Below are 27,558 nucleotides of genomic sequence, written 5' to 3' on the forward strand. Positions count from 1 at the left end.
CTGCTTTTAACTCAAACTAAACATCGCGGAGTGAATCATGTTTATAATAGACGATCTTTGGGTCAGTGCTGACGTGCGTCGGTCCGTCACGTGACCTGAGGAATGTTAACAATGCAGCGAGTGTCCAACTTTGTGCTGCATTTCTGATCCTGCCTGGAGGCTGGGGAGAAAATGGAGGCTCATTTCATCATATTTACCCCGTTCCTCCGTCTTCACTGAGCTCCTCAGCTCTACCAACGCGCTCAACAACCTGAAAACCGGATTTTAAAAGTTGGCGTTTGACGGGATTTACTCTCCAGTCTGAGTTATTCTTGCTACTTCTCTCACATGGTAAGTTGAGAGTTACTTTTTTGGGGAGGGGAGTGGTGGTGTAACTTATTTCCACGACTTGTTGCTGAGGGGAAAGTTCCGTTACGGGTGTGTGTTAAAAGTTAAATGTTTTAAACCTCTACAGAGTCAATTCTTCCTGCATAGAAACGTTGTGCTGTTGCTGCTGTAAGCCCCCCAACCTGGGATGCATTGAGAAGGCCACAGGACGTTAAAACAGGGGTTTCCAAACTTTTTCATGCCCGGGGGCCCCAGGCAGAGACTGGAAACTACACAGTCGCGTTTTTGTAAAGGGGTTTAAGATTTGCCACAAACGAGGAGTTAAACTTAAAATCAAAATACTCCTTTTTTACATACTTTATCCCCTGGTGCTAATTTCAAGTAATTGCAGTTATGCTGAGATGTTTTTGCTGGGGACCCCCCTCAGGGACCTTTAAGGAGCCCTAACTCCATGTTGGGGGGCCACTGAGTTATAATAAAGGGGACCCAGAAGCTATCCAGCTCTAGTTCTGCTGCTAATATGATGTGTTTCAGAACATCCTGTGCTCATTTCAATGTTTTAGTAGCATTTGTAGAGAAAGACTGCATGCACTACTCTGTAATAAATATACAGTTGTGATATATGGTGAAAACACACTGTAAAGAGACATGAAGGTCTCACAATTAACCTGAGAATTATTGGATCATTTTTTATTTTTCCACAAAACAAAAGGTGGAAATAGCATCAGTCTGTTGGGGTTAAAAAAAAAAGGGGGAAATATCTGGAAAAACTGTCCAGGATGTATGCAGATCATTTGTTTAGAATTTGCAATTTTCACTCTATTGTAAGGCTTAAGGCCTGCATAGTTTGGCTCTGATGCAACCATGTGTTTCATTCAGGTGTGCCACTACTACTCTACACACACACACACACACACACACTCCCTCTCTCTCTCTCCCTCTCTCTCTCTCTCTTTCTGTCTGACACATGCTTTTACTACATTAAACTGCCAGCAGTTGTTGGGTTTTATCAGTTCAGGTGTTTGATTAGTAAAGAAGTCACCTGGCAGTAGGGACTCCCTCCTCACAATGCAGAGCAGCAGGCCCGAGTTATGCAAACCCATTCATAACACCCAAGTTTTATTTAGACACTTTATGTTCCTGCCAGTCTGTTTCCTGAGGCGGGGGGTCACATTTTTGCAACAATTAGGTCTATTATGCTTAGGCTATGGTGGTGCAACAGTGTGTCGTCAGGTATCGGGCCGCAGCTGGATTGAATTCTGTCAGGCAGTGCGGAGGCATCTGTCAGGGAAGAACCACAGGGATGTGGGAAATCACCACTGGACTACAAACAGATGTTGGCTGTGTCCATTTAAGCTTTGTTGTGCGCTTTATTGTTACAGAAGCAGGTAACCAGGTCCCACTCTGGAAGTAAAACAACATCCTGGGTGGCAAAATAGTGAAGGGTTATTTAGGATGAAGCAGCCACTGTGGCCACTGGATGTAAACTCCGGCTCTGGTGCTTGTGCTGTGCCAAAGCCTGGTTTAAATTTGCATGTGTGTCTGTTTCTGGAGATCTGTGAACACCATGGAGTGCAGAAGTATGTGGGTGTAGTGTCCCTTAAAGACCTACAGGTCTTTAATGCTGTTTTTGGACTTTCTTGTTCCTGTTAACCGCAGCTGTGATTACAGAGTTTCTACAAGTTTTTTTGAAATGAAAACACACATAGTGAGAAATGTCAGTTTATACACCGGAGAAATCCAAATGTACTCACACTACAGAGGAAAAAAAAAACACCAGTGCATCACAGACTGAAAAATATGTAAATGATCTTTCCCATGGGAGTCACATACCACTTTAGCTCTCTTTTTCACTGACGAGCTCATATTTCTCTTTCACTCTCACACACTCAATGCTGTGACTTCCCCTCAACTCTTCTCTTTGTACACACATGACATTTCTTGGAAGACACAGTCCTGGCCACTAGCGTTTCCCTCATTTCAGCTGTCTGTCACTCCAGTAGGCTAAAGCAGCTAGTCCTCTCTTTTCCTCTCTCTTCTCTTCCCGTAATTTCCACAAACACAGGAGTGACATTAGCTTACACATTCTGTCATATTTATCCAACGGGGTTGAAATTATCTGGGCAGCTCAGATCGAGCGTGACAGCGGCGCATGAAGGTTCAGATTTAATCTGCGAACGGCTCATTCCACCAGATATCGGTGCCGAGCAAAAACAGATTTTTTTTCGAGGGGACGAAGTGGAGATAGCTGGTCCCGCTGGTGCCAAAAAAGAAAGGCATAGATGAAGCAATCAGCAGCCAACACATCAGAGCGTCATAGGCTGAGAGACCTGTCCATCAATAGCTGTTCTGACACCTGCACCAAAACAAATTCCTTCTACACATGTACTTACTACAACTTCCTTCTGGTGTACTTATTCAGCAAGTACACACCAGGAGGAAAATATTCTTCTAGCTGAGGAGTGTCAAGCATTATGTGGAACAGAAGTTGTCAGTATTTCAAAAGAGAGGTTTTTCCTTTCACTCTAGTGTGCTTGCTGTTTTCTTTCATCTAGTGGCCATCAGAAGAACTGCAGAGCCTCACATTGGCTTCAATGTTTTCCTGTAAACTAAAAAAAAAAACTGTCAAGGTTAATATTTCAGTGCAAATAAACGTATAAGAGGAGTGACTTTATTGTGAGTGATTTATCTTAATTGGAGTAGTACGGGGTTAAGTGGATTCTTAGCCCACTTGCACATTTATTATTATTGATGTAATTGAAAAAGATAAAAGGTAGAAGACTAAATGACACTATAGGATAGATATATTTGCAGCATATGTTTGTGTGAAAGTGAGATTTTCTTGAATGTTGGCCAATTCGGGGTCAGAGGTTAAAATTTGGGGTCAGGTCACAGCAGAGATTATGCTGAGGTATGTACTGATGAAGGTTAGAGGTTGTGGTTGTGGTTTGCAGCAGAGCGGTGTTCTTTCACTTTTTATTACGGTAATTGTTGAAGTCCCCCCCCCCCCCCTCCAAACACACTCTTAATTCCTATTCCCAGACAGAGAACATGTCATACACTTTTTTTGGGGGGGGGGTTATTTTGGTCAGCATAGACTGTCCCATGATTCAACGGCGGTATGAATTTACTTGTAGTTACTTGTGGAATGGAATGCTCATTGGTCGGACGTGGCGCCTGAAGCATCACAGGAATGGAGGCAAGAGATCCCAGAGATGGGGCAACATTTATGCAGCTTGACACCCTTCGTCCCGCCCTACCCTGCCACCCACCAATATGGAAAAAAAAAAAAAAAAAAGAACAACAAACATGTTTTTGTCCATGCAAAGTTTTATCTGTACAAACAGTGAGGGCTGTGTCCTTCTTAGAAATGGCCCAAAGGGATGGAGACAGACAGGGAGGAGGTGGGCGGGGGGGGGGGGGGGGTTGGGTGGGGGTGGAGTTCAAGGGCTTCTTATGTTTGGCCAGTCTGGTGTGAATGCCATGATCCCGGTCATGCTCAGCATCTACTGGAAAGTAGCTGTGGGTGATGTGGTTGAGATCAGTATCAAGATATTAATAAGAACATTTTTGATACATATATATATATATCACATTATATTAAACTAAATAAGGACATTTTGTTTGGTTTTTTTATGTGAGGCGTTACACAAACATTTTCTCATGTGGCAAACCAAAACTTGAATGACTCATTTAGTCAGTTTTTAATCAAAGTTTTCTTGGAATCATCTGTTTGTATAAAACTGATGGTTCCCAAGCAAAAATGGTGAAACAATAACACAATGTGGTTATATCATCACCATGCTATTCCACTGAAATTTTATAAATGATAATATTGAATATCTTTTGACTGGCAGCGGTGAGACGAACAGTAAACTGTGTGTCCATGTAACACACAGCGCCGCAGGTAATTGACTTTAACTATATTATTTATAAAGTAGCTATTCTCTACGGAGCCATGAATGAACATTTTAGAGTTGCAAAGTGGGAGTATATATCGATTGGTTGACATAGCAACACTATCAGCTGATATAACGGACATCTTTTTCTTATTTTAACTTTGTTTCTGAGATTTGGTGTGATAGGTGGCTCTGTACCCAGAGAAGAAGCATCATCATCAGTAACCTCAGTGATTGAATGTTTCTTACCACAATGCATTTTGGGAAATTGTAGTTCTCTTTGAAGGTTTTTCAGATTATAACTCCTCTTCATTCTCTACTCTGGACCACAGGAAATACTAGTTCTGATGGTTCCAGCAGGTGTCTGCTAAAATAGTCTACCAGGACACCTCAGACATGCTTCCAGTCAACGCTCGGTGGATGACTGAGATGAACCTTCCCAGTATAGTTGCTATAGTAGCTATTTGTTTACACTTCATTGAAACGGGCGTAGTCATTGGTTTAACTGACTCAATACAAACTTTAGAAAATGGTTTATGCTTGTGGTATGTTGCCATATGAGCGCAAAAGGTGGTGTGATAGAGAAAATAACAGACCGGCCTTTGACTCATCCATTACTTTCATATGTTTCTGGATAATAGTCAGTCACATAATCAGATCATTAGCGGCTTGTGAATTTCTTTTACTGATCTACCTGCCAATCAGATTCTTTGAAACGCACCCAGAACAATCACAGTTTGATTGCTTAGCAAAATTGTTTGAATAGCAGACAAGTTTTTCGACCACAACCAAGTCAAAACCTGCCAGCATGTGATTGTGTCTGGAAGTGTTCCGATGTTGGTAAATAACAAACCAGATTGGCATCTGGAGAGCAGACACCACCCGCCAGCCAAACGGGAATCTTCTCTAGCTGAGGAGGATATTTGAAGCTTGTGAGCTGCTCGGTCGGACAGGAAACCGACCTGCCGTCAGTTTCAGGGTCGTATGTCAAGAGGTCTTGCTTGGTTAGTAAAGTGAGACTTGACTTAAGTGGAAGAGTGCAGCAAAAACTAAATCAATAAATAGTAAAAAAGTGAAATATATCCTCTCTCTTAATCATGTGGGAGATGCTACCAGGTTCTGACATTCAAGACATTGACATTCATAATCTCAATAATGTGATGTACTGTCAAAATAACAATAACAAGGGTGCTCAGTTAGCAGCACAGTAATGTAGTGATGATGAGAGAATGTCAGTCTCTGTTTCCTTAAACAGTTTGACAAGCGTGCAGATAAATTAAAAATCTGTATTTGTGTATGAATATAGTGAACACAGTTTGTAAAGTTAACGCTCATAAAGCACATAAGCCAGCAACTCCTAATTAATTAATGAATTGTGTCTGAATTTATTGATATTCTGTTTGTAAATTCATTATGTAATAATCCAGGTTATGATGAGAATGTCTCATAGTCTGTATAAATACTGTAGTAGTGTTGTATTTTAGGGAAAGTGAAAACAGTGAATATACAGCACTGTGCAAAAGTTTTAGACACTAAAACTAAAGGGAGGATTTGGTCCAAAATAATGTCATCAATACTTTTATTTATCAGCTAACTTCATATAAAGTTGAGTAAACAGCAGAAACCTAAAGTAAATCAATATTGGTGTGAGCAGCTTTGTCTTTAAAACAGCAGCAGTTCTCCTCGTTACACCTACACACAGTTTTTCAGGTACTTGGCAGGCCGGTTGTTCTGCGTGTTGGAGAAGTTGTCACAGTTCTTCTGTGGATTTCGGCGTCTGAGCTGCTTCTGTCTCTTCATGATGTTGAGATCAGGACTCTGTGGAGCCAAATCATCTGTTGCACGACTCCTTGTTCTTCTCGGTGCTGATAATAGTTCTTTATGACTCTGGCTGGATGTTTGGAGTCGTTGTCATGCTGCAGACTGATCAGACGCCTCCCTGATGTTGCTGCATTATGGAGAAGAATCTAAACATCTAAAGAGCCTAAAACCTTTGCACAGTTCTGTATCTCACATCAAAGTATACTAGTCTACCTGTTGCATTATAGTCATGTGACACCACACCTGTCAATGATGACTTAAAATGATGTTAAGTCACAAGAAATCTCAATTTACTGCACGTTATTGAGTAAACTATTAAGTGTGTGTTCTAGGGAGTAGTGAACGAGGGAGTGATATCAGACACGCTGTAGGTGTTTATTATAAAATTTTGCGTGCATCACCCTCTACCTCATTTGCTCCCGGTCATCATAACGAATCAAAAACCTTCCAAACAACAGGCATCTCCTAATGTCACCCCTGATGTCAGTGTTTATCGTCGGTCCTCGCATGACGCATCTGACAGCAACACGTGCATCTACTCCACACGTCATCCCAAATGACCTGGAGGAGTAATACTGTTGTGGCAGAATGTGGAGTATGTTCCTCTAAGATAAGACTGTCAAACGGTGTTAAATGTTTGATCGCAGGAGAGCATCACAGGCAGCAGGGAGGGCCGCTGACTTGTTCTTGTTCTGACCCCACGCTGGAGCTCTGTGCTCTCACAGGGGTGTTTACCGATGACCACGTAGCACAAGTATGCAGTGACAGGGGCTGACTTGTGCAACCGCAGGGGAGGGAGTTGGTGGGGGGGGCAGGTGGTGTTTTATGGCCCCTAACATTCCTGAATTATGAATTAGGTATGCAACAGTACTGCCTGTGCATTCCTGGTACACAATCTGACTTCCAGGTTATACATGTCTCAAACTGCTCCCGTTTTGCTTAGATTTTTCTTTTTGACAAATGAGGGTCATTCTGATATCAGGCTGGTGTCGACCTTTTTGTGAATATAAGGTAACAGCTGATCATGTCATAAACATCTGGGGAAATGTTATTTCTTTTCAGTGCCTTTTAGTTTTTGCAAACTCTGCTGTATCCCAGAAAATTTAAAGATAGTGAGCATCAGTTCAAAGTCTCAACTTATTGTGATGTTTCATAAAAGTTTCAGCCTGGTATGCATGTTGTTAGTATTAATAAATACCTTTCTGCAATGCACTGATAGGCATCAACATATATATAGAAGGAAGCAGCAGTCAAAAGTTTGGACACACTTTCTCATTCAAATAAGGGAAAAAGTTGTTGTTTTTTTTGTCATTTCTACTTCTGCATTTTTGTCGTTTGTAGCTAAAAGCAACACTTGTTATTCTGAATGTAAATTGCCCAGTGCCTGCTTTAATTTTAGAAAAAAAAAAAGAAAAACAAAACATTGACACTATGCATGACCACAGTCTCCATGCTCTAATTCCATCCCCTCCTCCACAGGCACAGATTGGCAGCATCATGGTTTGGCTTCGCGGTACCCTCGTGACCGGCTGCATTTCCTGGAATAAGCTGGAACCTGAGCCTTGAAAGCCACACCATGGAATGCCTGTAGTACCCCGCTTCACCTTCATCCACCCCACCAGCATCAGCAGGAATCAGAAACACAAAGAGAGACACAAACAAATAAGGGACACAGAGGAGGATTCCCAAATCTGTCCCTCCAATCTGCTGCTGGAGACTTTATCTATTTAGGTCAGCCAGCTTGGGAGGGATCTTTTTTGGAGGGGACTGAGCGCCAGTTTGTGCGTGTGAGCGTGCGCTCGTGTGTGTGTGTTTCCCTTTTTGAGTAGGTGCCTGCCCTGGGCACTGAGGCCATGAGGCCCAAGACTTTCCCAGCTGCCCCGTATGTGGGCAACACACGGCAGAGGCTTCAGGAGATCAAGGAGGGCCTGAAGCAGCCGGCCAAGCTGGTGAGCCAGGCTCTGCACGGAGGCAGCTCCCGCAACGAGGGCAGCAGAGGGGCCGACTGCAAGGGCGGGAAAGACACGGCCAGCCGGCAGCAGCAGCTCCGACCCCCACAGAAGTTCAACAACTACCAGAATGCCTTGCGGGAGATCCGCAAGTCGCTCATGCCCTTTGCCAACGAGTCAGGCCCGTCTTCGGGGTCGGGACACCCTGCCGGCGCCGGGGAGGTCAACCGGCAGATGCTGCAGGAGCTGGTCAACGCCGGCTGTGATCAGGTGGGACAGAGAGAGAGCGAGAGTGTTTGTTACATGCATGTGTGTGCATATGTTGGTTTGTATCCTGGGAGTATGAGTGTTGGTGCAAACACAGCTATCCCGTTATTATCTCTATCTAGTGAGCAGGACTGTGGTAACAGATTTGTTTTCTCAGCTGTGATGATCTACCTTCATTTTTCAGATATTTGTTTCACTGCATAAGCCACTAAAAGATTCCAATCTGGTTATTTTATCTAGAAACACTTTCTCAATGAGCAATAAATTAAAGTAAAATTTGACAAAATTGTAAAAAAAAAATGCAAATAATACAGTTTCCCAGATGAAAAGGTTAGGCTGGTTTTTCACAAACAAATCTTTATCTCCATGAATCCACACTGAAGAATAAATTAAAGAAAACAATTGTGAATGGATGTCCAGATGAAAATAAAGAGCAAATGTCTGAATAAGGTTCAGTATTCTCCAGACACCTCAGTTGACCTCAAAACCCAGTTTAAAGTTTTTATATTTCTGGAGCGGGACTTTTGTTTTACTGTTACAAGATTGATTGTGCCCTCTAGAAACATAAAGTAGGACCATTTGTGTGTGAGTCATAACTGATTATATCGCTTCACTATTTTGATCCATTTCTCATCTCCACAATACTATTGTCACATTTTTGTATAGTGATATATTGTGATACCTCTGACACTGTTTGCTCCGTCGCAGTTAAAAGCCACTTCACACAGATGTGAGAAGCCGCTCTGCCCCCTTTAGTCAGGAATTCTCAAATGAAAGCGGTCAAGAGTGCCACACAAATGCAACACAATATAAGCCTTCCCTGCCAAGTGTACAATGCCCTGGTTACGTAACAGTGCCTGAGCGTGGAAATGTTGAAATATTAGATGGATTTCCCAACCGGGCTGTTTGGCGTTTACTCCCTCTGTCCCGCTAGAGGAATGCGAGGGCACCGTTAAACGTCTCCAGAGGAAAGGGAAGACGAGCGTTTGAATGGGAAGAGCCTGGTCTGTTTCACACTCAACCTTCAGCCTCACAAATCCCTGAGTAACAGTCATGTGTATGCTGTTAATCAGGGGTCACTTCACTTCCCTTGAGTTGAGGGAGAGTTGACCTCGACATCAAACCGCAACCGTATTATATTGCACCTGTTACTAAGCTCTGGATGAGGGAGTTTCATCAAGCTGCACCTTGTCTTGTATTTACATCAGGACTAAAACTAAGGTGCATCTAATCTGACAATAGCAGTAACAGGTTACAGTGTCCTGTTAGAAGATGAAATATGAATCAGGAAGTCCAGTTTGTAGGTTTAGTAAATGCCTGGACACCACATGGAGGTTTATTCTGAAAATAGAGGGAAAAAAGTGTCACTCTGAATGCACACTTATTGTTACTTTCTTTTTTTTTTGAGTAACTGCTTAATGATTTAGTCTTTAGAGTAATAGAAAAAAATAAGTCAATAAATAAAGCAGAAAACAACACACAGGCTCAGTCAGAGTATCTTCTTTTCAGTATTATTCTCTTCGAGAGCTGTTGAAAGGCATTGAGGGAAATCCTTCAGTTAAGGTTTGAGGGGCAGCCATCCAGTTTTTAGATTTGGTACAGCAGTGGTTAAAGGACTAGAGGACGGGCCCTGTGATGGAGCTCGGCATGTGAAGAATGCTCCGCTCGAGCCCATGCACAGCGCTATGAAGAAATCCTCCCCGCTACAGCGGCGCCCCTTCAGGGAGAGACTGTGGAGCCGAGCCAAATTGATTTCAACTTATCACGACGACAGACCCGCTGTTTGTCGGGTGTTTGCTGATAGCTGAGCTCTTTGCTTTGTGTCTTGTTTTCTTCCTCTTACATGCAGCTTCTAGTGGGACTGATGCAGTGATTTTGCCCAGTGAGACATCAGCAGGCAGGTTTCAGCTTCCTGAGTCTCCAGCACTCTTCAGAGTTTGATAGTTATATTTCTAATTCTGATCTAGAAACTGACCTCTGATTGGCTGTGTGTTGAAGCAGTAGTGTCCAAACAGCTGCTCTATTGTCTGGATTAGTGTCGGGAACACCAAAGAGACAATATGAGGATCAACATAACATGGTTCGATCCCAACATGTTCCACGTTTCTAAAGTGGACAAAACACAAAACTCCAAAGTGCTCTGACTGCACGGCCAGCATCTTGCACGGTAGCTTGCTGCTGGTGTGTGAGTTAGCGTTATTGTGTGTGTGTGTTATTGGCAGAGTTGGAAAGCTTTCACTATGAATTCACCACAGTCATGTGATTGAAACGGAACCCTACCTATTTTTTTTAGTCCATGGCAGGAGAGCCAAAAAGCTAATTTTGTACACTATCCTCCTCCTGGTGCAAATATCTGTAGACGATAGTGAAAGAAAGGCTCGTAGGCTACAATGGAAGCCATTTCCGTGGCTACAGCGCCGGCTAGTTGACCTCCATTGCTGCCACCATTGTGAATGGACCAAACCAATGCTGGCTCAGTCAGTACAAACAGGAAGCGAACATTCAATGGCAGCTGGGTGGACCAGTTCCTTCTGCTGCAGTCGTGTCGCCACCCAGAATGTCGCCTCTCCTCCTCCTCCTCCTCCGTGTCTGGTCCGTCTGTCAGACTCTGCTGCTCAGTCCCTGTCCCTGTTTGTCCCTCCCTGTCCCTGTGTGTGTGTGTATGTGTGTGTCTGTCTGTGTGTGTGTGTGTGTGTGTCTGTGTGTGTGTCATTCTTGATAGGTATGCATGTTTTATAATAATGGCTTTGATTGATTTGTGTTCATTATATTAGTAACATAATAATAATAACGGGAGTTTTAATGAATCTAATACTTGATTTAGCTTCAGGAAAAGTTTTCACTGAAATCATTTCATGTTCAAAACATAAGACCAAAATAAAAGCCCTCATGTGGAAGCCAGAACATAGTTTATTAATATTGTTAAAAACAACAAAAATGTAACTTCATCAGTACGTAGGAGAGGATTTAATGTCTTTATGCTCAAAGGATTTTACTTTTACTAATATGTTTATGTGGCCAAGAGGTGGTAGTAGTAGTAGTTATGTAACAAAAAATTAAATGCTTTGTTTTCTTTTTTCACATTGTTTAAAATGTTTGGTGGTATTTTTGCATTTAAAGTGATCTTAAATTACACTACAGCCTGCTTTAAGAAGGAAATGTAGTTAGATGTTATTCCCAAAGGTCCTGATATTTCAACCTGGCCTCAAACAACAAAGAACCTGGTTTTTTTTCTTCTTCTTCTTCTTATCAGCTAGCCTCGTCTTCCTCCTCCTCCTCCTCTCCTTCTCTCTGGTCCTCTCCAGCTGCAAATTGCGGAGCGCTGTGGCTCGTTACATAATCACTTTTTTTTTTTAAGGGAGGAAATGTTTTGGAGGGGGAGCGAGGGAGGGAGGGAGGGAGGGGGACCGGGGGGAGGGAGGGAGGGAGGAGGGCGGGGGTGGCATGCCACGCATCGAGATGACAGGGAAGGAAAGGAAGTGAAGGGAAGGAGGGTGCGTTAAACATTTTCCTTCCCTGAATTTCTCGGCCATCCCCACAGGCCTTCCACTGTATGTACAGGACAAATTGCGGCCGGGCAGGAATCCGGTGCACGCAAAGAATATGAAAGCCTCCAGCGTGTGAGCGAGCAAACGCGGCGGTGTTTATGCAATGATGAGGCCAGCAGGACGTGACTTGGAAGCACTTTTAGTGTGTGTGTGTGTGTGTGTGTGTGATCATGGTTTGTACATTAGGGTTAAAGACGAGGCTTCCCTCGGCTCACGCTGTCATAATTTGCAAGCGAGGCGTAACCTCGCTTAAGCTTTGTCATGTTTTGTCCGTAGAATCCGGTATTTAGCAAGTTACAGCCACGGAGGAGGAAGAGGAGGGAGAAATGTTGCTGGTTTTATGGCCCTCTGTGTGCGGATGATGCATGGATGTCCTTCCCAGCATGTCCATCCATCTGGCTTTGATTTGCAGGGTCCCACACTGGAATGTGTTTCAGAATTGGGTCAAAGAGACAACTAATATAAAAAAACACTACGCTGGCAGCATAAAACTTCATGAAAATAACGTTCTCCTCATGCAAAAAAGAGCTGAGCGCACGTCTGTGTGAGTTACTCTGCTTGTGTTTGCACTCGTTTTGTCACTGTCAGTTTGTGAGTACAGTTTGTAGGCTGGTGATTATGTGTTTGGGATAACTCGGCGGCTTGCGGCCCGCAACCATTATGACAAGGGTGCAAATGTGGCCTGGATATTTTCGACTAAGAGAGAGAGAGAGAGAGAGAGAGATGGGAGAGAGACTATCCAGATTGCAAATAGCTTGAATTCCTGCTTCCTGGACTGTGGAATGTGAGCAAGGAACATCTGTCGCCATGACAGCAAGGTCACCAGGCCCGCCTCCACCCAACACACACACACACACACAATTTAAAGAGACAAACAATAAAAATCAGACAGAGAGTATGACTGTTTTAATGGTTCAATATAACTCTTATATGACATCTTAGATATATGTAGTTTTTAATCCAAATATTTTAGGTTCAAGTTTATTATTAAAGGCAGGAAACTTTTCTCCTTTATGTTTCTCAACATTGTCAATCAGAATTTTAAATTCTGTTGAGACTATTTGCACATTCAAGAACACAATGAAAAGAGCAGCATGGTTATGTAACACATTCTGATTGACTGATCTGATAGTTAAACTCTTGTTTCCTCATATTTTTTTTTATCAGTATAGCATCAATATGGAGTTATTTTCTCTTCAATGAATTCTGCAGGAGTGCTGGTGACCTGTACGGTTTAAAACACTGATCATGTGATCTCAGTGTGTCATCACCCATCTCTCTCTCTCTCTCTCTGTCTCTCCGCATTTCCTGTCAGCTCGGTACTGTAAAGACAGAAATGCTGAAAGAAACTTAAAAAAAAAAAAGAATTCTGCATTACGACACTTACACATATTAAACAATATACAAATTGGCAATACTGTACTTAATTATCATCATGCCGTTAAAGCAAAGCTGAACTTAAAAGAAAGAGAGACATAGATGAGAAGACGGAGGGAAGCAAACGAGGTAGAAATAGTGAGTGAGAGGAGGACATAATGTGACATTACTGGGCGGCGCTGGCTACGCAGGAATGCAACACACACACACACACACACACACACACACACACACACACACACACACACACACACACACACACACACACAGGAAACAGAGTATAAACAGTGCTGTGTGTGTGTGTGTGTGTTGATGGTCAGTCTTGTGCTTTGGGACGTGGAGTTGTGTATGTGTGTGTATGAACGCGCGGATGAGGGGGTTGTATTCACTATGATGATTTACACCTATATAGAAGCACTGTGATGGACACACACACACACACACACACACACACTCTATAGAAAACATAGAAAGTGTGTGGCCCTGGCATTTCCTGGCTTTGAGAGGTGACTGTGCCCACAGTTGCTGCACGGTCCTACTTATGAACCATTTATAGTTTCCTCCCGTCAAATAAAGGCGGCCTGTCTGAAGGGGCACAAAATGGCCGCGCAGGAATAAAACCTCTCTCTTTTACTGCTCAGACATATTTTTCATGCTTCTGTTAGATGACATTATACTCCTTTGCATTATATTACAGCAGAAAACCTTTAATGTCCTCATGTACTATGATACGCTCTTATTTTGACACAACTTGTATTACAAAGAATCGTAATCGCCTGCTAAATTAGGACGATTCCTATCGATAAGAACCATCGTCTGAAGCAAAATGAAGAAGAAAATGGCATCAGTTCCATCAAAGGCAGCAGACAACAGGAGAGTTTTTCATTTTAAAGCATCTAAAGGGGACGTATTTAAGACAGCACGGTAGCTAAAAGCAGCTTGTTTGGTTCTGACCGGAGGCGCTTCCAGCTGACTGCTTTCTAAAGATCTAAAGGACCTGCTGGCTTTATATTCTTCAAGCATATCAGACATGTATTTTGGCCCGAGGCTGTTGAGTGATTTATAAGCTAGCAGCAGCACTTAAAAATCTATTCTAAAATTATCTCGAGGCTGTAGTAAAGATTGAAGAACAGGAGTACACACAACATCTATTGCAAGTCTGTCTGCGCTGGAAGAGGATGACTCCCATGTTGCTCTTCCTGAGGTTTGTTTCCCAGTTAAAGGGATTTTTTTGGGGGAAGTTTTTCCTTATTGGAATTGAGGATCTAAGGATAGATGGACAGATTGTAAAGCCCCCCCGAGGTAAATTTATGATATTGATATATAAAAATAGAATTGACCTGACTTGAGTGATGTGCTCAGTTTTCCTGGTTCTTGTTAGAACTCTGGGAGCAGCAGTCCGAATGAGCTGCAGGTGTTTAATAGGGTTTTTTCGGAAGAGCAGACGAGAGCATTTCAATAGTCCATAAATGACAATGTAGCATAAAAGACCACAAATATCTGATTATGGTGCCGAACGTTCAGTCACACTACGGGATAAACACCTGGAATGTAAAACTCAAGCACATTCTCATGACTGGAGCTGATAAATATGTGCATATGTAGGTTTGAGTGTCTGAATCATGACTTCCACCAAAATACCATCTGCAAAAAAAAAAAACCCAGAAGAACTTTCATTTGTGGCTGCTGTTACTGCTTGCGGCCAGCAGGGGCGTGTGAGCGGTGGGGGTGAAGTCTCGAGTTGAAATGTCTTTGCAGTGAGGTCATATGCCATTCGAGGGGATTTCCTCATGTAGGTGTGGGTCGCTCAGCCGGTGAAGGAAAGACAGATTTTTACTGTTGTGTTTCTCTTCCACTCCGCTGTCCTGTTTGTTTACATGTTTGCTATTGTGAAGAAAACAGGAAGTCAGGGTAGTTAGAGGCAGCTGATCATCTTAATGCCTCCCCTCCACCCCACCTCCACCCCCCCCCCCACCCAACACCACACCACCTAAAGGAATTTTAATATGCAGACGGTGTCGAATCAACTTAAACATCTACTGCACATAATGTTCAGGACATTCCTCTCATGAAGTACGCTAATGAGTTGAATTCAAGGTAATACTAGGAGGGATTCTCGTAAATCTTTATTACATAAAACCCATCAACCTTGCCTGATGGGAAGACATGAGGATAAAGTGATGAAACATGTTGTTACAGGTTAGTACTTGTGCCATTCTACTATGATTTCCTATTAGACCTCTGCAGCATTCTGAGCTGTAGTAATTGTTCTGCTAACAGACGGTTTATTTTGACTTAAGTCCATGAAACTGTCAGTTTGGCTTTTTATTTTTATTATCTTGATTTAAATCCCAACAACTATAAATAAAGAGGTCACCGCCCTCTAGCTGCAAATGATGTATGTGTGAAGGCATCTGAAGGTGTTTAAACTAGTTTCTCATTTGAATCCTGAGCTGAAAAGCTTTTAAGATCTCCTGCCTTACATTAAGCCAAAAGGAATGATAGGCATTGTTTAAGAAACAGCCGTAAACTGGAAAGGAATGCTCTGCATGTTTCCTTCTTCCTCCATTTTTTTGCTGCCGTGTCTCAATTGTAAATTGCACAGCAGCTGATGATAGAAAATACCAAAGCGGTTAACCAGCATTTTTCACATAGGTGACCTACATACCTCTGGACTTTTCCAGTGACCCACCTGTTGGAACTGGACTCTCCGGGCCTGGGATGAGCTCCACATGCCCCACCTGCGGGTGTGATTGAAGAGGGAGACGAGCCAAAGGGCAAACAAGCAAATAAAAATGCCACTTTACATGACTGAAAATGGAATCAACTTAATTCATAGATCTTCACTAGAAGCTGTACGGCTGCATTAGTTGTGGTATTTTTGTGTTTGTCTTTTTTTTTTTTTTTTTTTTAATTCATTTTGCAAACTAAATCAGCCAGACATTAAATATTTGGGTGTTGCTTTAGTGATGACAGGAAACTCCCATATCCAAGAATTGAGAGTTGGCTGCTGAACAGGAATCTTTTTGATTCAGTCTGCTTCCAAATTCCTATGAAACTTTTCTCAATATCCACGTGTGATTATCGTTTTGTCTTCTTCATTGGATTTTCTGACAACATACTGTAGCTTGTGAATGCAAGTGATCAGTCTTTGCTTTGAATGTCATTAACAAAATGTGACAACATTACTGTGTGACAGATTATGACTGTGGTAGATGATCAATCTAAAGCAAAGTTATAGTCTCCGTTGACTGTTAATCAGACTGAAATGAACGAAACCAAAAGAAGATTAAAAATACAGTTTAGTGGTAAATGCTGAAACCTGCAGTATCACCAGTATGTTAAAGGGAGCGTTTACCGGTCGGCTCCTGTGAAGCTCGTCTGTCAGTGCCACTGAAGTACACGCAGGACCACACCCTGCTATGAAGCTCTAATTACTGAATCATTCACATGAAACAATTGCACCCATTACGAATTATCATGTGGCTGTATGGCAATTGCCTTGACTCAGTTTTCTTTGAATGCTGACTCAGGATCACTTTGCTCATCTCTTTTCCCCACTTTTAACAGTTTTTCCAGTGACCTACATTACAATTATTCCCAATCTACTGATTATTGTAACCATTTTCAATAGTCATATGACTCACTTCTGGTATCTGACCTGGCATAGTTTTTATGTGTTGTTGTTGTGAGAGGCACAGGAAGTCACTGATATGTGACCCCAAGTAGAGAGGATGCAGGTGTTTGAACACCCCCTGGGACAATTTTTTTGTGTGTGTGTGTGTCTGGTGTGTGTTTTAGGTGTATGGATCAACCTGATGTGTGTTTATGTGTGTTACAGGCATGCATGGGCCTGTGTTTGTGTATGATTCATTGCTGCTACCCGCAGTAATTTGTGTGTGTGTGTGCAGAGTATCCAAAGCTGAATGTCTGGTCAGATTCGTAATACATAATGTTGTTCACTTATTCTTTGATCAGCATTTTCCACTTTTTACTCAAAATTTCTGCCATTCTACACATTCTTTTAGGCCTTCTCATGTTTTACAACATGAAATATTTGAGAACCTTGGATTTTGATGAATAAAAAAAGGAAGTTTTCAAGAAAAATGTGTCAAAGTTTCCCTTTTTTGATTGTGTTTTTGTGTTTTTGCACTACAGGAGATGGCTGTTCGTGCACTGAAGCAAACAGGAAGCAGGAACATCGAGGCAGCCTTAGAGTACATCAGTAAAATGGGTTACCTTGACCCTCGCAATGAGCTCATCGTCCGTGTCATCAAACAGACTTCACCAGGTACATGACTGCAAACTACTAGTAAATTGACTTGGCTTTTTGGTGAAAGAGATGGTACTTATGACTTCCCGGCATGACTGCAAACCCTTGTCTTCATTAGGGGTAACTGACCTAAAAGTAGCCCTGACATCAGCATCCCTGAAGTTAGCACATAAGATATAATTGCTATATGGCATCTTCTCATAAAAAATTAAAAATATTAATTTACTGTATATGCTCCTCATTTCTCATACAACCCATGTATTACATCCGTACTGTATGTGCTAATTGAACTAGATCCTTTTCTAACAGAAAGTTACATGAAATTACTACAGTATTTCCTTAGTATATGAAGTGGTCTTACCTGTTGTGCTTTCAGGAAAAGCTGGCATGCCAAACACAATGGACCACCGGCCTGCGATGGAGGCTTCAGGTGAGGCAGGTGCCATGCCCCCGTACCACCAAATGGGGGCCCCACTGTATGAAGGGGCTGGCTATGGCCCAGAGGGTGAGATGCCAAGATCCTACATGAGTGCTCCCCCTGTTATGAACTACATGATGCCCCCATCTGGAGGACAACAGGGCCCTGCCATGGGAAACCCAATGGGTCGACCTCCCAGTATGGGCACCTATCCACCGGTGATGGCCACCCAGAGCAACCCAGCTAACACCATGTACCCTCCAGGGGCCCAGCAGAAGGGCTATCCTGGCACTATGGAGCAGCATGGGCCCATGATTAGCTACAACGTCCCTGGCCAGCCACTGCAGCTCCAGCCACAGCCACCAGGGGGCCCTGTGCCAGGCCCCCATTATGACTATGGCCATACCAGGCCTCACATGATGGAGCCTACAGGCTATGGAGTCAAGAGAACCGCCTCCTTCCAGAACAAGATGGCACCGCCACCCATGGCACCCCCAGACAACTATGTCAACATGCAGGGTAAAGGGCCCATGGGCCAGAACGGGCCAGGAGGGGGAGGATATCCTGCCAACCTCTACCTGCCCCCTCACTCCCACCCACGCCAGGCCAGCCCCACCTCCCACCAGGTCCACATGATATCCCGTTCCCCAGGTGCGGTGGGAAACATGGGCCCAGACTTCCCCGATATTCCCCAGGGCTTGATGACGCCATCCAGGGCTAGCCTCAACCTGGACCTGTATGACCACCACTGGGCAGGGCCTCCAGGCCCTGAAGGAGCTCCGCCAGCCAGGCAACCCCAACCCCAGGGCCCATTCAGGGGTGAGGTGCGTGTCCCCAGCAGAACCAACTCCTTCAACAGCCGATCTGCTGGGCCCAACGGCGTTCGGCCTACGATGGCAGCACCCCCTGCGGCTGGGAAACAGGATCCCTCATTGGGCCCTCCAAACACCATCACAGCTGTGACGTCCCCGCCCATCCAACAGCCGGTCAAGAGTATCCGTGTGATGAGGCCAGAGCCCAAGACAGCTGTGGGCCCATGCCACCCCGGCTGGATGACCGCCCAGGCCCCGGACACAGCGGAGCCTCTGGCTTACATGCCAGAGGAGACCTACTCCCTTGAGCCTGCTCAGGAGCCACGCTGTCCGCCGCCACCCTACCCCAAAAATCTGTTTATGTCTGGCGCAGCTGGCGATACAGGGGCCCTGGAAGGAGCTGGAGCCATGTGCGGAGGTCAGGACCTCAGCACCTCTGCTGCCAGAAGCACACACAGCGGCAGTGGAGGCAGTGGAAAGGCCGAAGAGAGCCAGCAGGTAAAAGAAAAAACCAAGATGGGGAAAGGAGAGAAAACGGTGAAAGACAAGAAGCAGATCCAGACGTCGCCCGTTCCAGTGAGGAAGAATGGACGCGACGAGGAGAAGAGGGAGTCACGCATCAAGACCTACTCACCTTTCGCTTTCAAGTTCTACATGGAGCAGCACATAGAGAATGTAATGAAGACCTACCAGCAGAAACTGAACCGCAGGCTTCAGCTGGAACAAGAGATGTCCAAGGTAAGACAACACTTCACTGCACTCCCTGCTGTACTTAACCTGCTCTATGATACAAATTCAAGTCAGCTGCTGAATCATCTGAATAATAAACAGACATCATTGAACCTAATGGTTTGATGGTTTCCAAGGTCGCTTCTCTGTGGAGATTTTATGATATTTAAACTTTTTGCTTCTCCGGAAAGCGTCAGTAAATAGGAATGAAAGGAGCATACAAGGTGTTTTATCCCATTGACTACAAATTGTGTATATGTTACATTATTGCAGATCATTTTATAAAAGATACCATATGTTTTCAGAGTGATTTTTATGTCAGACATCAGTTTTATACATTTCAATAAAACATGAAACGACTTGAAACTTGCTTAAATCCATCATAATGAAAAAACATAGCCATTAGACTATATAGGCAGTGATTATTTTACAAGCAGCAGCAGCTTCTTATTTTAATAGAACCAGTTATGTTTATGTTGATTCTCAGCAGAGCACACAACCATCAGTGTTCCAACACGCACTATCAACAGAGGACATTTTTGACAAATAAATGCCAGCAGCAAGGTGTGCCCTGTGAAGGTTTAATTGTCTCAAGCAGGCTTTAAGTCTCTCTGGAAGTCATCGTTTTCATAGCCCAATGAAAAGAAATAAAACCAACGGCTGCCTTTAGGTTGGAAATCAATCAGGAAACGGCATGCTTTGAAAACGGTCGAGAGTAATCTGTAAGTATGTTGTAGTAAGTGAGCTAAAACTGCTGCTAAAACCTCTGGTACAGTTCTTGTGCCTCTGTGTATCTCTATGAGTTGCACAGAGCAGTGATGGTCAAGAGGTTATCTTCCAGAGAATTCTCCCTCAGGGGTTTGTTTTAGACAACAAGACCTTTGTCTTGGAATGAGAAGTCAGTGAGTTCACACTTGTGTTTGCATGAGCTTGTTCTGAATCATGACTTTGGCCTCTGCCCTTTTGACCTACTTGAAAGTAATTTGAAAGGCATTTTGAGAGGAGAAAAAAATACCACAGCCAGTCCCAGACAGTTAGGTAACAGACTGAGTAAAATTTGACAATAAGGTCAGAGCGCTAGCTTCAGCTCATGCCACTTAACTTTCATTAAATGAAAAAAATGTACTTGTATTCACGTTTTTTACCAAAACAGCCTCTCAAGCTTTGTGTATTCATAAACTTGTTTATTCTCCTCATCGTCTCTCCCCTCTTCAACCCCTTTCCTTCCTGTGTAGGCTGGTCTGTCGGAAGCAGAGCAGGAGCAGATGAGGAAGATGCTGAACCAGAAAGAATCAAACTACAACAGGCTACGCCGTGCCAAAATGGACAAATCCATGTTTGTCAAAATCAAGACGCTAGGCATAGGTGCCTTTGGTGAGGTGTGCTTGACACGTAAGGTGGACACTGGTGCTCTTTATGCCATGAAAACACTGCGCAAGAAAGATGTCCTCAACCGCAACCAGGTGATTATTATATATAGACACTACTGATTTGAAGAAAACTTGAATCAGAGTGAGCCTGTGAGTTTGCACAGAATATCAGTTTTGTGCAATTTTTGGCATTATTACCTTTATTGATATCGATGATGACGTGTTGTTATAATAACCAGTTTAAATGAGGACTTTCTTTGGTGCAGGTGGCCCACGTGAAAGCAGAGCGTGACATCCTGGCGGAGGCAGACAACGAGTGGGTGGTGCGTCTCTACTACTCCTTCCAGGACCGCGACAGCCTCTACTTTGTCATGGACTACATCCCCGGAGGAGACATGATGAGCCTTCTCATCCGAATGGGCGTCTTCCCCGAACCTCTGGCACGTTTCTACGTGGCAGAGCTGACACTGGCCATCGAGAGCGTCCACAAGATGGGCTTTATCCACCGTGACATCAAGCCTGACAACATCCTCATCGACCTGGACGGACACATCAAGCTGACTGACTTCGGCCTGTGCACAGGTTTCCGCTGGACACACAACTCCAAGTATTACCAGAAAGGTGAGAACATGAAAACTGTTGATGTTGGGCTGTTTTTGTTAAGCTTTGTATATGTGTATATTTGTATATATCTATGCATACACATATGATTCACTTATATCTGTTGATTAACTGTAGTGAAGTTGTATTTTGGGAAACTTATTATTAACTAATTAAAAAAAATGTTAGCCAGAATGAATTGAACATGTGTTTTTTCATACAAATGTTTGCAGCCAGCTGGTGCAGGCAGAGTCTCATTGTGTGTTTCCTGTGTAGTTTAACAACATTGTTCCTCTCCTTCTGTCTCCAGGGAGTCACGTCAGACAGGACAGCATGGAGCCCAGTGACTTCTGGGATGATGTGTCTAACTGTCGCTGCGGTGACCGGCTGATGACACTAGAGCAGCGTGCCAACCGGCAGCACCAGCGCTGCCTGGCTCACTCTCTGGTGGGAACACCCAACTACATCGCACCCGAGGTGCTGCTGCGCAAAGGTGGGTGCTGATTTATCAACCAAAGGTTTGACAATTTCTCTTTGTCTGTGCTTGATCATTTCAGACGCTGTGTGTACGTACTGTAGTTATTTGTTTAACTGGGCAGAAAATCCTATGATTTCTCATGTGTCTTTGTGCCAAATATGTGCTATTTTATTTGAAATTTAGTTCAGTACACTTTTATCCTGCAACATTAGAATGTTTTGTATCACTAATATTAAAAGATACCTTTCATAAGAAATGTAACTGAAACCAAAAACATGCATAAAATATGAATATTGTTATTCTCTAGAATACTCAGACATCCTGCAGTCTCTAAGTGTTTGGACAGTGACTTATTTCCTGTTGCGTTGACTCTGTACCCAGCCCAGAAAATGTGAAATGAAACAATGACTATGAGGTTTAAGTGCTGAGGTTGAGCTTTAATTTTCTAGTATTTGGGTTGAACACAATGTCATAATGCACTGTTCAAAAATGTTGTATAAAAAGAGCTGCAACTTCTGCTGTTTATCTGATATGGACCCTTAAAGCTGAGAGTCAGCAGCTTAACTTAGTCATTGTTTTATTTCTAATCTAACATGCAGGAGTACAGAGTTGACACAATAGAAAATATGAAACAAATAATGCTTGTACTGTTTTGTCCTGTTTGTTTTTTCTCTGAAGTCAGAGCACTTATCAATTCATGTGACGTTTGTGTCTCGTGTGCAGGTTACACCCAGCTGTGTGACTGGTGGAGCGTGGGAGTGATCTTGTTTGAGATGCTGGTGGGACAGCCACCCTTCCTGGCCCCCACTCCCACCGAGACTCAGATTAAGGTCAGTGAAGAAGAAAAACATTTCCACTTTGAGTTGGAGTTAAACCATTGACCAATAAATGAATGAACATCAGCCTGGTGTACCCGGGTCAGTTTTATCTCAGCAGGGCAAAGAGAAGAACAAAAATAAATAACACATAGAAATTAAACATATAATACACACATAATATCATCCTTCCTTCCATCTTTCCATCGGCTGAATTATGGCAAATATTATATATATTAGGACTGAAATTAAAAATTATTTTCATTCAGTCTGTCAATATATTTTATAATTTTCCACTAAGCATTATTAGTCCATTAGTCATAAATCATTTGGTCTAAAAATGTCCCTGAGGCCAAGGTGACGTCTTAAAATGTCTTGTATTGTCTGTCCAGCAGTCCAGAGCTCAGATATATTCAATTTACAATCATATAAAACACAGAAAGAAGCAAATACTCACGTTTGTGAAGCTGCAACCAGTGAGCGTTTGGCATTTTCCTTGATAAATGACCTAAACCATTTATCTGTTATCAAAGTTGTTGATAATTGATTTTCTCCGGGTTGCCTATTCAGTTAGTGACTGTAATTGTTTCAGCCTGTGTAGACATTACACTGTGCTAAGCTAAAGTTACAGGAACTGTTAATGTTTTGATTTTAAATCTCCAACCTGGCATGATGACAAACTACCAAAATATCAATGACATGACGTCAATAAATGAGCTCAATGTGACTTTTCACCCAAACCACAAAAAAGTGGGTGTTTTCCCTCCTACCCACAGTGGTATTTAGTCATACAGACTGTTTTGGAATCACAAGCTCAGCCTTCAACTCAAAGAATCAGATGGCCTGATGACGTCATGATACATTTGCATCTAGCTGCTGTTTCCTCATGTATGATATCTCTCCACTCCCCAGGTCATAAACTGGGAGAGTACACTGCAAGTGCCCGCGCAGGTCAAACTGAGCCCCGAGGCCGTCGACATCATCGGCCGCCTCTGCTGTTCGGCGGAGGACCGGCTGGGTGCCAACGGAGCCGGCGAGATCAAAGCCCACCCCTTCTTCACCCAGATGGACTTCTCCAGCAATCTGCGGCAGCAACCGGCCCCCTACCGACCCAAGATCGCCCACCCGATGGACACGTCCAACTTTGACCCCGTGGAGGAGGAGGGCGGCCCCGGGGCGTGGAGCGACAGCGGGGACAGCACCCGGGCTTTGGACGCGCTCTGCTCCCCGCACGGGAAGCACCCGGAGCACGCCTTCTACGAGTTCACCTTCCGCAGGTTCTTCGACGACCACGGCTGCCCCTTCCGCTATCCAAAACCTCTTGAAGTCAGCGAGGTGCCGCCGAGCATCGTCGGAGCCGGCAGCACTGGCCCGGACGAGGAGGAGGAACAGGAAGAGGAGGAGGAGGAGGAAGAGGACGATGAGGAGGAGGGAGAGCAGGGGGAGGGATGTGAGCCGGTCTATGTCTAGAGCTGCAGAGTGACAGGCCTCCTGAGCGTGCTCGTCACCCATCTCACGGCCCTCCCACCTATCACTGCTCTTCTTCTGTGTGTGTCTGTGTGTAGAGGTATGCATGATACACAGGTGTCTCTGTGTGTGTTTACGCATATCCGGCATGTATGATGTTACAGAGTGTGATTGTTAAGTTGCAGGAGCAGGACTGATGAACATCGCCACCTTGTGGAATCTACTGTGTGTCCACAATGACTTCAAATACGAGTCTCCCCTCACCTGGGACCAAGAAACAACATTCTGTATGTGACTGGCTGCATCAAGGGTGAAACGTATGTGGTTAGGAGAGCGAGACTCAGAAACTGCACAGGCTGAAAGGAGATTGTCAATAACCTTGGGAACATAAGGATGTCTGGATCACAGAGGAAGTTCAGACAAGATTTCTAATCCGAGGACTGCTTCAGGTCCTTCCAGCGGTTTCTTTGTATCCCATTCCTTCCACCCTCGGTCTTACAGACGACTGAAACACCAGGAGCTACTTCCTGTCGGACCTGTGCTGCTTTACACTCGAATATTGGACACGGCAACGTGAAGAAGAGTGTAACAAGTTTACTCTGAGCGCAGGAGGGAGACTGAATAAGCAACACGCCTCTTTCACAGCTGCTGCAAAATAAGCTACAAAAAAAAAAAAAACACACACACACATGCATGCACGTGCACACACTCACGCACACACTTCTTCAGTACAGCTCATGGGGCGAAAAAAGGCATCAGGTCTCTGCAGGTAGATGTCAGCGTCCATATATAGATGTTTTTTTGGCTCAAAGGTTTAGAAATAGCTGTTCAGTGTCCCTTTAAGCATTCCGTTCTTAAAATTTATTTCTGTATATTCACTTTAAATTTCTGCATTTGCAGCCGATCAAAAAATTAGAATCAAATGAACAAAACAAGATATATTTTATTGGTATATCTTCTATACTCACAGCAGCCTCCTTTTGATTTTGTGCCAACTTAAGTTCGGCGTAATGTTTTGATCCTTCTTCACTCAGAAGCTGCTGCTGCTACAAATATTGTGTTGATAAAATACTTCCTGTTACTGATTCTACACACTGAGCCATTTCAAACAAGCCCACCTGATTAAACCTTGTGAAAGTTAATAGAAATCAGAGCCCACCTCAGACTGGCCTAACACCCCCCCCTCCACCCCCACCCCCACCCACCCCACAGTAGGTCAGATAAGTCGGTTTCTGACTGAGAATCAATGCTCTAACACACACAAACATACACACACACACACACACATTCACTAAGATGCACAGTTTTACAGCTATCCTGCAAAGATCAGTCCCACAGTTGCATTGTAACTAAAGCAGTCTCCTCTCTCTTCTGGAGGCGTGTCACGAAAAAAAAAAAACACAAAGCAACACGTTCTCACAACAGCCAAAACATGTGATAGTATGACTAAGTGCAATACAAAAAAAAAATACATTATATATAGTTTTCTAAACACTTAATATCCTTTTGAACGTTTAGTACTGAAACATGCCATGTACAAATATATTGGTTTATATATATATTTTTTTTCTCTTTTCAGTTACAACATGCTGCTTATTATTGTGGTTAATATTATTTACATTATTATTATGATTGTTATTACATGTGTACCTGTTTTCGTCATGGCTTAAAGAAGCTTAATTGCCAAGTGTGCTTGGGTTTTGAAAGTAACGAGCTGTGTGCTTTTTCTAGTTGAATGTCGGAGCGTGCGTCGCCACATGACGACGGGGCGGCAACAGATATGATGATGATGATGATGATGATGATGATGATGATCAGTGTTTGCAGAACATCGACGGCAGACTCTTCACCTCCTGCAGCCAGGCTGGTCCTGAATGCAGGAGGAGGAGGAGGAAGCTGTGAAGGTTCAGGAAGAGGTAGAACGGAGGAGTAGACAGGAGATAGATGTAGAAGAAGAGCGAGACAGGTCGGCTTCAGGAAACGTAGTTTGAAGAAAGAATGAATAGCTTTCTCTATTTTACAAAACCGCAAACAAAGAGTTAGTGTTTGGTACATTTTTTTCTTTTATTTATCCGAAATGACCACATGTTTGAGTGTTGTTTAACTCTGTTCTTTTTACGACAGACCTGTGCCATGTTCTGTATCGGAGCTCTTCAACACGATCATTCAGTATCTTCTTGCTTATTGACAATCAGCAAACACTTAAGTGCTCTCTCTGTGTCGAACTGAACAGTTTGGTGGATTCACACCGAACTCTTCCAACAGTATTCTGAATTAGACTTAATGACTGGGAATGCTAAAGAAGTCAGAACTATATTATTCTTTGATGCATAACTGGCAGGATGATAATGTATGGATCAGATTTGTTACAGAAGTTTTTTTGTTTGTTTGTTGTTGTTTTTTTTTTTGTTTTTTTTGCTTGACAATTTATTGAAAGTTTGTTTTTTACTGTAAATGTGCCTTGTGTTCTAAAGTGAGCAGCACAATCTTAAAGACTGCCTTCTTATTATCTCCTCTTTTTCACAGACCTCTTTTATATCTCATTACTCTCGATCTGGGGAAGTGGACAGAGCGCACTCTGTTTCACATTCACACTGACTGTGTTTACATGTAGCAACAAGCTTCATATAATTGTAGTCAAGAACTTCAGTAGAAGTAGATGAGTCAGAGATAGAGGGAATGAGACTCCAGATGGATTTTCCCATTGAGTCACGTAGAGACTATTTTGTTACTGTAACAGAATTTATTTCCTGTTGCAACACAGTATCTTCTGAAACGGTAACAAGGTTTTCACAGCTGTACAATGTGACAACTCATGTTTGAATTGATTAAACTGCTGGTGTTATTGGGTCGGAGCAGATCATTCAAATTTTAAATTTCCTATCACAGATTGATAGATTTATTGCATGGATACCAAAAATGTGAAATGAATCACAGTGAGATATGAAAGTAAGGAAGTGAAAGACTCAAACCAGTATGTAAACACAGCCAGTGACGCCTACGAGCTGCCCGGTTAAAATAGTCCTCTACTGAGCAGCACCACTGGATCCAGCAGAGGTGAAGTGCCTCGCTCGAGGGCATCATAACTGGGATTGCTAAAGTAGGCTGGTGTTGCTCTGTCACTCATCCCCATCCAGTTTTCTATCAGCCGGTCCAGACGCCTGTAAAGACGTCCTTCCACTTTTCTAAACCTCTCGTCGAATTCACATCGACCAGGACAGACTGCTCCTTTAAAAAAAAAAAAAAAGCTTTATAACGAGAGCCGCGGCTCTCTGCAGAGTGTGTGAGTGCCACAAAGTGTGTGAGGTGTTTCCTGGATGTGTTTTTGTTTTCTGTTTTTAAAGTTAGAGAGTGATGACTGACAATCTTTGACTTGATGTCCTACCATCTGATTTCTTCACGAGACTT

General features: G+C 43.3%; 1 protein-coding gene across 1 annotated transcript; it reads left to right on the forward strand.

Annotated features, from left to right (window-relative positions):
- The first annotated feature begins 98 nt into the window (after positions 1 to 98).
- lats2 (large tumor suppressor kinase 2) lies at positions 99 to 27,402 on the forward strand. Its single transcript, XM_042426435.1, has 9 exons — positions 99 to 330; positions 7,527 to 8,266; positions 17,347 to 17,479; positions 17,838 to 19,429; positions 20,656 to 20,883; positions 21,057 to 21,411; positions 21,701 to 21,883; positions 22,592 to 22,698; positions 23,596 to 27,402. Exons 2-9 carry the CDS (start codon positions 7,901 to 7,903, stop codon positions 24,151 to 24,153), a joined length of 3,522 nt encoding a protein of 1,173 aa, XP_042282369.1. The 5' UTR covers positions 99 to 330; positions 7,527 to 7,900; the 3' UTR covers positions 24,154 to 27,402.
- The last annotated feature ends 156 nt before the right edge of the window (positions 27,403 to 27,558 follow it).

The sequence above is a fragment of the Thunnus maccoyii genome, chromosome 11, assembly GCF_910596095.1.
Source record: "Thunnus maccoyii chromosome 11, fThuMac1.1, whole genome shotgun sequence".
Taxonomy (NCBI): domain Eukaryota; kingdom Metazoa; phylum Chordata; class Actinopteri; order Scombriformes; family Scombridae; genus Thunnus; species Thunnus maccoyii.

What these genes read in the sequence shown, in the direction of transcription:
- lats2 (XM_042426435.1), top strand. Translation starts at nt 7,901, where the DNA reads ATGAGGCCCAAGACTTTCCCAGCTGCCCCGTATGTGGGCAACACACGG. An exon ending in CATCAAACAGACTTCACCAG is followed by an intron (nt 17,480 to 17,837) that starts GTACATGACTGC and finishes TTGTGCTTTCAG; the next exon opens with GAAAAGCTGGCATGCCAAAC. An exon ending in TGGAACAAGAGATGTCCAAG is followed by an intron (nt 19,430 to 20,655) that starts GTAAGACAACAC and finishes CTTCCTGTGTAG; the next exon opens with GCTGGTCTGTCGGAAGCAGA.